Source organism: Macaca nemestrina, chromosome 15 (genome assembly GCF_043159975.1).
Source record: "Macaca nemestrina isolate mMacNem1 chromosome 15, mMacNem.hap1, whole genome shotgun sequence".
Lineage (NCBI taxonomy): Eukaryota > Metazoa > Chordata > Mammalia > Primates > Cercopithecidae > Macaca > Macaca nemestrina.
Genome location: NC_092139.1, coordinates 112,578,787 through 112,590,579, shown reverse-complemented (window position 1 = coordinate 112,590,579; position 11,793 = coordinate 112,578,787). Strand labels below are relative to the sequence as shown.

Genomic DNA, 11,793 nt, shown 5'->3' with positions numbered 1-11,793 from the left:
GGGGTCCTGATTTTTCCCTGAGTTTCTTTCTTTTTTTTTTTTTTTTTTGAGACGGAGTCTCGCTGTGTCTCCCAGGCTGGAGTGCAGTGGCGTGATCTCGGCTCACTGCAAGCTCCGCCTCCCGGGTTCCCGCCATTTTCCTGCCTCAGCCTCCTGAGTAGCTGGGACTACAGGCGCCCGCCATCACGCCTGGCTAATTTTTTTTTTGTATGTTTAGTAGAGACAGGGTTTCACCGTGTTAGCCAGGATGGTCTCGATCTCCTGACCTTGTGATCCGCCCGCCTCGGCCTCCCAAAGTGCTGGGATTACAGGCGTGAGCCACCGCGCCCGGCCTCAATTTTTAACTTTTTAATGTAGGTAAGAATGTACATTCTTATGCTTCTTTGTAATCCTTTTACCAAAGGTATATTTTGCTTTTCTTATACACCTTGCACATAAACTGTTTTTGTTTTTGTTTTCAATAGTTTTACATTCAGGAGGCCTAGTTGCTTTTTTTTTTTTTTTGAGACGGAATCTTGTTCTGTTGCCCAGGCTAGAGTGCAGTGGCGCAATCTCTACTCACTGCAAGCTCTGCCTCCCGGGTTCACGCCATTCTCCTGCCTCAGCCTCCCAAGTAGCTGGGACTACAGGCACCCGCCACCGCACCAGGCTAATTTTTGTATTTTCAGTAGAGACAGGGTTTCACTGTGTTAGCCAGGATGGTCTCGATCTCCTGACCTCGTGATCTGCCTGTCTCGGCCTCCCAAAGTGCTGGGATTACAGGCATGAGCCACCATGCCAGGCCTAGGCCTAGTTACTTTTAAATTATACAACATTTTTTGCATAAATTCTTTTTTTTAACAAACTTTTTTTATAACCTTTTTTTCTTTCACGACTTTTACAGGCAATTTTTTTTGACATGCCTTAACTTTCTGACTTATTACAAACCTTTCTTTAAACAACCAGTTAATTTATTTCAGGACAAGAATTTACCATATAACACTCTTTTTATATAAATTCCGCCCCCCCCCTTTTTTTTTTTTTCCCAAAGATCATAACCGTTCTTTTCCAAAGCGAATCTTTTTTTTTAAATGCCTGTGGACTAGAATGTCTAAGGCCACAAGATTAGAAGTTACTATAATCCATGTTACACTGTTAACTTTTAGCAAACTTTACTTTTGTTGAAAACCTTGTAAGTTTGGGATTTTAGTTATCGTTTGCTATTAATAAGACCTTGTTTTGTCCAAATTAGGATTGGTATGATGGCTTTTAAAGGAACAGGGTACACTTTTTTTTTTTCTTAACTACTTGTATATCTCTTTATCTCTTTGACTTTGTCTCTCTCTCTCTCTCTCTCTCTGACTTTCCTTTTGCCTCTGTTTCTTCCTCTGTCTCTCTGCCTCTCTCTCTCCTTGACTCCCTCTTTGTCTCTTCTCTGTCTCTTCCTCTCTCTCTCTTTGCCTCTTTTCCTCTCTGTCTCTTTCCTTTCTCTCTCTGCTGGTCTTTCCTTGCATCTGCCAGCGGCTTATGCTGCTGTTCTCTAAACTACCATGTGTCGGGGGCGGGGGATCTAAAACAAGCTGGTCTGGGTTCCCTTGCTTACAGTTACCTTGTGCCATACCTTTGAAACAAGGGACCTGTCAAGGCTTCCTTCTAATGGCCAACCTACCTCTAATGCTGGCCAGTCTATCTTATACAAAGTTTTAAGTTTTCCTGCTGTCATAGTATTCCAGTCTCCCTTATATCCTTTTTTTTTTCTGAAAATTTTCAACAGTTCCTAGTGGAGTGGGCTTACTCTGTGCCTCACCCATGTTTCCTCGAGACAAAACACCACGCTCACACCACACGCACACCACAAAACAAAGAACAGGTAAAAAGGGCACACACACACTTTTGTAGTTTATACCAAACCAAAATCAAAACCAAAATCAGAGTACCCAGAAATCCAAGCCAGGTCAAAACCAAAACCAAAGTATCAAGCAATCCAAGTCAAGTCAAAAACAGAAACCAAAGTGCTGATACAGGCACACCGTGGGTGATCAGGCCACGCTTCCACTCAGATGGAGTGGGCAAGTTTCAAAGACTAGTCTTAACAAGTTTTAGATGTTCAGACTCCGAGTGCCCGTTCCTTCCCGGTGTTCAGCCACTGTGTTGCTCCTCCACGGGGGCCTGCCACACACTGCCACACACTGCTCTGGCGAGGCCTCCCACCGGGGCAAATGCCTACCCGGGAGCGCTCTCAGGATCCGCGTTGCTCGGGCTGGTCGGAGTCCCCGGCAGGGATGTTCCACAGGGCAGGCTTAAGCCGCCTAAGGAGCTGCCTTAACCATCACCAATCACCTCGCTTCCCGGTCAGAGAACCAAGGAATGTAGCAGGACGAGCAGCCGACAAAACTCCTCAGACACCAAGTTATAGAAGGAAAGGGTTTATAAGTGCCGAGCTCCCGAAATAAGCAATTACTGTCCTTTTAAGGGCTCACAACTCTAAGGGGGTGTGTGTGAGGGGTCGTGATTGATTGAGCAAGCAGGGGGTACGTGACTGGGGGCTGCATGTACTGGTAATTAGATCAGAACAAAAGAGGGTAGGGATTTGCACAGTGCATTTCTATACAGTGTCTGTAATCTATAGATAGCATAACCGATTAGGTCAGGGGCTGATCTTTAACTACCAGGCCCAGGGTGTGGCGCCGGGCTGTCTGCCTGTGGATTTCATTTCTGCCTTTTAGTTTTTACTTCTTTCTTTGGAGGCAGAAATTGGGCATTAGACAATATGAGGGGTAGTCTCCTCCCTTAAGGTGATGCACCTGCCTGGGCCTCCCAAAGTGCTGGGATTATAGGCATGAGTCATCGAGCCCAGCCCAGTGGAACGCTTTCTTCTGAGGAGGCAAAGATAGAGGCTGCTGCAGAACACAGGGATTCGCCATCAGTAACATACCGTGTGACTCAGGTAGGTTATGAGCTTGGGCAAAGAGGGGTGTCATTTGGGGACTCCATCCCTAGCTGGGATGGCATGAGGCTTATCGGGGGCGTGACAGCCACTCTGTAACCCTCCCTATCCCTGTCCCCATGCCCGTGACCCTGCACCATCCATGTTCTGAAGGCAGGGCCAGCTCAGCCCCCCCACCACGGAGCTGCCACTGAGCCTTCCTCTCCCAGAAGGAAAATGGATTCAGCCAGTGGCTCCCACCAGCCTGGCACCGTCGTGACTCAGCCCCATCTCCTCTGCCCAGAAGCAGCTTCAAGAAACTGTAATAGGATCCACGCCCTTGGTAAAGGAATAGCTGGGCCTCAGGGGCATGGTGGTGCCACCTGGACATCAGATGGAATCGGGGTCCCAGGCTGGTTGGAAGAAAGCTGAACCCTGTCTGGCTTGCAGGCCCAGCTTGCCCTGGAGTGCGAGATGCCCGCCGTGCACCGATAGGTGTGGGGGGTCGCTCGGCAGCCACACAGGCCCCTCCCTTAAGGACAGCAAGCACTAGCAGGGTAGAAAACACAGCGGCAGACAAGGGGCTGGAGAATAATAGGAAGATGCAAGTGAAAAGGGAGGAGGCCAGCGAGGAGACCTCACCCTCCAAGTTCAGAGCAGAGCCCTGGGCGTGGGTTTGGCCTGGGGCTGCCAGTGATTCCCCCAAGCATCCGAACGGGTACAGGGGTCCCGGCGCAACTAGGTCAACACCCCATGCAGGCACGGGGGGGCCGCCACGGGGGCTCTGCGGAGGGGACTTCTGTTGTTTGCTCCCCTGAACTTCCCCCGCTTCTCCCTGCAGCAAGAGCTGGGGAGACAGCAGCGTGGGGCTCGAGGGTAATCCCCTGCAGAGGCTGTCACTCCTACCCCACTGCTAGGTCTCGGTGGGGCTTCATCCCGGCCCTGGGGGCGGGGCACAGGACTCAGGCCTAAGCCAATCAGAGCCTTCCCTGGCTGCAGCGATGGGTCCAAGGTGAGCATGTGACCTAACCTTGTCCAATCACAGTGAAGCTGGGGCTTTTTTGCGGGGAAGGTGACACTAAGAGTTGTATCCTCTGCCATCTTTGATGGACGCACAGGACCCATCTAGCCAGAGGAGTCAGCCTGCCTGATTGCAGACTCCTGTCGCACCCCAGAGCCCTTGGGCAGCTTGGCTGCTTTATTCCCAATTCTTCACCCTCCCCATATCCACCTCTTTGCAGGGCCCTCCCACAGTGACTCTGGCCTTGGCCACCAGGCTTGCTTTGGCCAGTGGGATGTGAGCATACAGGACGCCAGTCAAAGCATGAAAACTGCAGTAGCGCTTGTGTGTGTGTGCCTGGGCCTATGTTATGAGAATGTGCCCTTGTTCAGCCATTGGAAGGACTTGGCACACCTGCAGGAGAACAGACCCACCCAGCTGACCTACTGACACATGGGCAATAATGAGGAGCAGCTGCTTTCAGTGACTGGGCTTGGGCGGTGTGTTACCCAGCAGCGTGGCGGCAGCAGCAGGGTGAGCCCCTAGCCACTCCATTCCCGTTTTCAGTTAAACCGCATTGAGTTACGATTCAAAACATCCATCCTAACAAATGCATTACTCTAGCCCGGTCCACAGCTCAGGAACCATGGCGGAGTCCAGAGACCAGAGGCATGGAGTTTTCATTAGAAGGTTGTGAGTTCATCTAAGGCCGGGTTATTTTTACAGATGGCAAGTTTACAAAACACACAGTGCACAGACAGGGGTGGGAGGTAGCTTGAAATACACAGAATGTTTGCAACACTAGAGCCGTCTTCTGGCCACCGTCAGGGGACTCAGAGGTATGGTAGGCGTGGTGAGGCCGGTGGCTCATGTCCGCGGCACAGCCTCCTGCAAAGGGGCTGCCCTGCTCCCCTGTTGCGGCGGTGCCAGGCTGTGCTCCCCAGATGCCTCCGGGGCGCTGAATATCTTTTCATAGTACTCGATCAGCAGCTCCGTGAACAGGTTCAGGGGCACAAGGGCACTCAGGGACGAGGACCCCTGGGATGGCCAGATCAAATTCAGCCCAAAGACACAGGCCAGGTTCGAGCTGTTCATTTTGTTGAAGATGCTCTCCTGGGACACCTGGAGGAAACCACAAATGAGAAAAGGGGAGTGAACGCCAAGGGCGGTGGGGACCTAGAACTCCCTCCTGAACTGTGGGAGGGGCAGATGTAGAGAGAGAAGCACTGGACTGGGAGCCAGCAGCCAGTACAGGGACCCTGTATGGCCACCTGCCCACTCAGAGTCTCAGTTACCCTATCTATGAAAGGAAGGCTTGGCCTCGACGTCCTGGAGGACCCTCTGGCTCTGACTTTCTGTGACAGCCTCAACACCCCACCATCTCCTCTTCCACTGCGCCGTCTGGGGAGATGCACTCTTGGGGACGGGCTGTAGCACAGACGGTGGGAACTAGGGCCCTCTCTGGCCCTCTGCTCTGTGGGTGGCGAACTGGGCATGATGGGGACCAGCCAGCATGTAGGGGCGGCAAGAGTACTAAAAGCTTGCCTCCCAGAAGGGCTCCCTATCCATCTCGGCCAACACTTAAAACACCCCCAGGAGCGGGAGTCCTTTCTCCAGCTTACAGATGAGGAACTTGGGGTCTGCAGGGTACAGGAGACTTGCCCAAGGTCTTGTGGCCAGCCGGGGGGGAGGGGACCATGTGGGCCAAGGTGAGGGCAGGGTCTGTTCTCTTCTCCTTACCTCCCTACAAGCTTAGAGCTGGGGGGAACCTCAGAGTCAGAAACAGGCGTCATGAGGCTGTGAGTGCCAGAGCAGAGAACGGGAGGGGGGCATGGCCAGGCATCACGCTCGCAGATCTGGCGAGAATGCTCAGACTTGCCCAAGCCCTGCTTCAGTGAGACAGCCGGAAGCCTATTAGGCTCTGCCTGCCTCCTGCCTGCCAGTCCCCACAGCCCCTCGCAGGTGTGCACCAGCCAGGTCCACTGCAGGCCGCCCCTCCTCAAGCCGAGACTGCAGAGTCCTCATGAGGTCCTTGGATGAGGTCTTTGGTGGCCAGGGCGTGGTATTCCACGGCCCAAGCAGGGCATGATCCCCCGAGTGCCAGTGGGGGGATAACATGCAACACCACGCCCCACCAGGTGCATTCACATTGGTGCCCGTGGAGGAGGCAGCTAAAGAGAAATCAGTCTCTCCCAATGAAAAAGAAGTAGGCCAGGTGCGGTGGCTCACGCCTATAATCCTAGCACTTTTAAGAGGCCGAGGCAGGTGGATCACTTGGGGTCAGGAGTTCAAGATCAGCCTGGCCAACGTAGAGAAATCCCATCTCTACTAAAAATACAAAAATCAGCCGGGCATGGTGGCACTCACCTGTAATCCCAGCTAGTCGGGAGGCTGAGGCAGGAGATCGCTTGAACCCAGGAGGTGGAGCTTGCAGTGAGCTGAGATCCGGCCACTGCACTCCAGCCTGGGCGACAGAGCAAGACTCCGTCTCAAAAAAAAAAAAAGTGAAAGAGGAGAGTAAATTTTAGTTTTGGGCTTCTGAGAAATTAAACAATAGGGAGAAAAAAATTGTTTGCTGTAAAACCAAGAGGTGGCATTCTCCGACAGACTCTGGGATGTGACGCCTGCTCTGCCCAGGCCCTCCTCTCCCCTACAGTGGGCAGTGCCCGCACCCTGCACGGTCTGAGGCAAAGGCCTGGGGAGATGGAGAGGGATAAACATTCAGGGCCGTGGGTCTGGGGGCTGGAGGTGGACCCAGGGGGCCACGTGGAGGCAGAGACGGGAGGGACCAGGAGCTGGGAGAGGACAGGAACGATTCTCCTCTACAGCCTGTAGGAGGGAGTGCAGCCCAGTACACCTTGAGTTTGAACTTCTGGCCTCTAGAAGAGTGACATGGTAAATTCTATTGTTTTAAGCCACCCACTGTGTGGTCACAGGAACCTAATGTACATGGTTCCGGGTGTGTCCCTTCCACAGGAATGGTCAGTTCAGTCCACAGTGAGGGCCTCAGGCTCTGTGCCAGTGGTAGATGCAGCTGCCACCTCCCAGAGACTCAGCCCAAGCAGGAGATCACATGGGGGCAGAGGACTCCAATACCGAAGGCAATGGCCAGGGGACAGCAGGTATGGGAGTGGGCAGGGGGTCCTCAGCAGGGTGGGTGCTTGACTGGGCCTTGGATGAAGTCCTTGGTGGCCAGGGGAGTGGTTAGGCCCAACCAGGGCATGACCCCAGACCTGGGACAAGGAGGGGACTGGTCCAGGCAGGCGTAGCATGGCAGGAGATGCCACTGGGCCTCACCCCAAGCACCCCCCTTGCCCACTCACCGCATGCAGGAAGCCCATGAGGTAACGGAGGACAACATAGTTGTGCTCTGGAAGGCTCCGTAGGATCTGGCGGCAGCAGGTGACGCGCAGGCTGCTCTCCACACCTGGAATGGCAGGGGGCTCCCTCCTGAGCTCCAGAGGGGCCAGGGGCAGCGCTGTGTCCCGGCCCAGGAGGAGGGCAGCTCTGAGGATGGACTGTCCCACAGTCGGGCCTGGGCCCCCCACTTACTTTCCGGCTGTGTGGCTCTGCTCAGCAAACCCTCTGTGTGTTTGGCTGTTCTTGCATTGCTACAACGAAATTCCTGAGATAGGGTCATTTATAAGAAAAGACGTTTAACTGGCTCATGGTTCTGCAGGCTGTACAAGCATGGTACCAGTCCCTGTTCAGCTTGTGAGGAAGCCACAGGAGCCTTCCAGTTATGGCAGAAAGGAAGGAGGCGCGTCACATGACAAAAACAGGAACAAGAGAGTGTGGGGCAGAGGTGCCATATGCTTTTAAACCAGATCTGGTGAGAACTCACTATCTCGAGGACAGCACCAACCCGTGAGGGATCCGCCCTCATGATCCAGTCACCTCCCACCCGTCCCCACCTCCAATGGCGAGCGTTGCAATTCAACATGAAACGCGCTGCCGCCTCAGATCCAAGCCCTATCACCTGAATTCTGCAAGCTCCATTCCGCTGCTTTATCACCCAGTAGCACCACCTTCCAGGAAGCTGCTACAGCCGAATCACTTTATAAATGGGAGTGATCTAGACCAGGGGTTGGCAAACTACTACGGGTGCAGACTCTGTGGCAGCTACTCGGCTCTGCCCTGATGAGGCAAAAGCAGCCATAGGTAATGTATAAAGTGGCCGTGGCTGTGTTCCAGGGAAACTTTATTGGCAAATACAGGCAATGGGCCAGATCTGAGCTGAGTAGTTGCAACAGACTGCAAGGCCCACGCAGCCTAACATACTTACTATCTGGCTTTTTACAGAAAGTTTGCAACCCCTGCTCTAGACTAACTGCCTGCTCAAGATCTCAGCACCACACCTCCCACACACTTTGTTGTTCTTGGGCAAGGCAGCGTCCCACCCTCCAGGGGCCTGATCCAACTGGCCCACACTTTGAGACCCCCCCCCCCGCCAGTTACCCTTATAACCACCGCCACCCTTTGAGCTCCATAACCTTCCAATCAAAACTTACCAACCAGCCAGGCGCAATGGCTCACACCTGTAATCCCAACACTATGGGAGGCTGAGGCAGGCGGATCACTTGAGGTCAGGAGTTCAAGACCAGCCTGACCTAACATGGTGAAACCCTGTCTCTACTAAAAAAAAAAAAAAAAAAAAAAAAAATTAGCCAAGTGTGGTGGCACACACCTGTAATCCCAGCTACCTGGGAGGCCAAAGCAGGAAAATTGCTTGAACTCAGAAGACAGGTTGCAGTGAGCCGAGATGGTGCCATTGCACTCCAGCCTGGGCAGCAACAGCAAAACTCCATCTCAACAAAAACAAGTATTCACCAAGTTCCCGCTGCAGGTGCATATGTGAACAGATGCACGTCTGCACTCAGCCACATGCATGCTCACGCTACTGTGTACCCACCTTCTCCAACACACCAACCACCCTCTCCCTGAGCCTTCACAGAGTTGCTGGTGGACACCGGGTGCTCTGCAAACACCCAGAGAGCTACAACACCCCACTATGATCATTCCTGTTGGCTTCTTAAAAGCCATCATTCCATGAAATCAAGCTGTTGTTGGACAAGGAGTTCCCTTGGATATTTCAACCAAGCCTGGTGGCTGCTGTCTCCTCCTCGGGGTGTTGCAGCCTGAACCTTATCTAAGACTGATGGTCCCAAGTGGGTACTGGTGCAGGTCCCCCTCAACCCCCACTGGGGTCCCTCTGAGACGAAACACTTGCTGGCAAGTAGGCAGGATGGGTGAACTGAGCATCACAACCGCCAATGTCACTGAGCACTCCCTACACGGAAGCAAGCAGGTCAAGCGTTTCAACCACCCCAGTGTGTAGAGAGAGAGAGAGGAGGAAAGCGAGCTCTGAGAGGTTAGGTGACTAGCCCAAGGTCACACAGCTTGCACGTGGGAGACTGGGTCTCGAGGACTCTCTGACCTCCCCTTTCTCCTCTGGAGCAGGCCATGAGACCATCCCATGAAAGGCAACTTCCCTATACCCAGAGGGAAGGGGCAGCCTCCCATCTGAAGATGGCATTTCCCCTAGTTTCCTGCCCCAGGCTCAGACCCCTCTGTCCATCGCATTTCCCACACCTCTCCACTCTTCAGCCAACCTGGCGTCTGCACACTGAGGGGACCAGGTCTCCGGGCCTTCATTTCCCTCTGCAGTCACCCACGTCATATACAACTTCTGGTAAATACACTGGTGTGTTTTTCTCTTGTGCATCTGTCTTTTGTCAGTCCAAGCAACAGGGCCCCCACCAGGGAACCTAAGATGGGTAGAAGGAAAACATTTTGACCCTCCCTGTGGTTTCTTTCTAGCCATGGGGATGAGGTACCCTTGGCTGGAACACCTCGCGGTCTGGGAGCTGCACGGAGAGCCAGGACCCCTGGTAGAGCCGGCCAAAGGTAAGAATTCTTACTCAAGGCTGGTCGTGGTGGCCCATACCTATAATTCCAGCACTTTGGGAGGCCGAGGTGGGTGGATCACCTGAGGTCAGGAGTTTCAGCCCAGCCTAACATGGAGAAACCCTGTCTCTACTACAAATACAAAATTAGCCGGGTGGGGTGGTGCATACCTGTAATCCCAGCTACTGGGGAGGCTGAGGCAAGAGAGTCATTTGAACCCCGGAGGCAGAGGTTGCAGTGAGCCGAGACTGCACCACTGCACTCCAGCCTGGGTAACAAGAGCAAAACTCCATCTCAAAAAAAAAATTCTTACTCAAGTCAGCCTCCCGGATTTCTGTCTGCAGTGCCCAGTTGTGTGAGGGTGGTCAAAGTCTCTTTGTCTTCTTCCTTTCTGAATTTGGACCAGCAGAACAACATTCAGAAGAATGGGTTCTTTGGCTTGTGACTTTCATGAATCTGATTTCGAGGACTCCTCGGTGATCTCAGCCTCCCAGGAAGAGTCACTGTTTGCCTTTGTCTCTGTCTCTTGGGTCATTTGTTGTGAGGAGGAGAATCATGGGGTAAGATTCTCCTTTTGTCTTGTGTCCTGAGAACTTACCCTTATGGCCAGTTTGGCTTCCAAATGCCTGGAGGAACAGTCAACAGCCAGGATGCAGCCCCAAGAGTTTACAGGCTGGGCCCGGTGGCTCACGCCTTTAATTCCAGCACTTTGGGAGGCCGAGACGGATGGATCACCTAAGATCAGGAGTTCGAGACCAGCCTAGCCAACATGGTGAAACCCCGTCTCTACTAAAAAAAAATACAAAAATTAGCCGGGTGTGGTGGCAGGTGCCTGTAATCCCAGCTACTTGGGAGCCTGAGGCAGGAGAATCACTTGAACCTGGGAGGCAGAGTTTATAGTGAGTAGAGAATCTCGGCCACTGCACTCTGGCCTGGGCAACAGAGTGAGACTCCGTCTCAAAAAAAAAAAAGGGAATTTTATATCTGGCCAGACAGAAATGTGAGTTGCATTCTGGTATGTTGGAAGGTGTTGCCTCTAAACCTCATGTTGAATTGTAATCACCAGTGTTAGAGGTGGGACTGGTGAGGGGTAATGAAATCAAGGGGGTAGATTTCCCATAAATGGTTATCACGACCTCTTGGTGCTGTTCTCATGATAGTCATTTCTCAAGAGATCACGTTAAGTGTGGGGCATGACCTCACCCCGTCTCCCTCCCCCTCACACTGTGTGGAGGCACCTGCTGCTGCTCTGCCAGGATTGAAAGCTTTCTGAGGCCTCCCCGAAGCCAAGCAGAGCCAACACCATGCTTCCTACAAAGCCTACAAAACCATGAGCCAACGAAACTTCTTTATAAATCACCCAGCCTCAGGTATTTCTTTACAGCAACGCAAACTCGGTGACAGCCGACATCCTACCAGCTGCCACCAGCTCTGGGGTGCTTGTCCGTCTTTTGGCTATCTGTGGGGTAACTTTGGGTCTTGGGGTACCAGCCATCACCAACTCTGGGGTGCCTGTCTTTTGGCTATCTGTGGGGTAACTTTGGATCTGGGGTACCAGCTGTCACCAGCTCTGGGGTGCTTGTCTTTTGGCTGTGGGGTAACTTGGGGTACCAGCTATCACCAGGTCTGGGGTGCTTGTCTAAGTCTTTCTTTTGGCCACCTGTGGGATAACTTTGGATCTTGGGGTACCAATCATCACCAGCTCTGGGACGCTTGTCTTTCTTTTGGCTATCTGTAGGGTAACTGGATCTTGGGGTACCAGCCATCACCAGCTCTGGGGTGCTTGTCAAGTCTCTCTTTTGGCTGTGGGATAACTTTGGGTCTTCGGGTACCAGCCATTACCAGCTCTGGGGTACTTGTCTGTCTTTTGGCTATCTGTGGGATAACTTTGGATCTTGGGGTACCAGCCATCACCAGCTCTGGGGCGCTTGTTTGTCTTTTAGGTAGCTATCTGTGGGGTAACTTGGGATCCTGGGGGACT

At 52.9% G+C, this 11,793-nt stretch overlaps 1 protein-coding gene across 4 annotated transcripts in view; it reads right to left on the bottom strand.

The window, feature by feature from the left end:
• Positions 1-1,031: 1,031 nt before the first annotated feature.
• Positions 1,032-11,793, bottom strand: part of LOC105464298 (Rho GTPase activating protein 8) — a 99,507-nt gene continuing 88,745 nt past the window's right edge. Inside the window, exons 12-13 of one of the 4 annotated variants that reach the window (XM_071080727.1) lie at positions 7,229-7,332; positions 1,032-5,027 (exon numbers count right to left, since the gene is read on the bottom strand). In XM_071080727.1, coding sequence (XP_070936828.1) covers positions 4,773-5,027; positions 7,229-7,332 — 359 coding nt within the window. In that variant the 3' untranslated portion in view covers positions 1,032-4,772. Of the gene's footprint in view, positions 5,028-7,228; positions 7,333-7,457; positions 7,531-11,793 lie in introns of those variants that run through there. The other 3 variants (XM_071080728.1, XR_011614204.1, XM_071080729.1) reach the window with 3 other exon arrangements.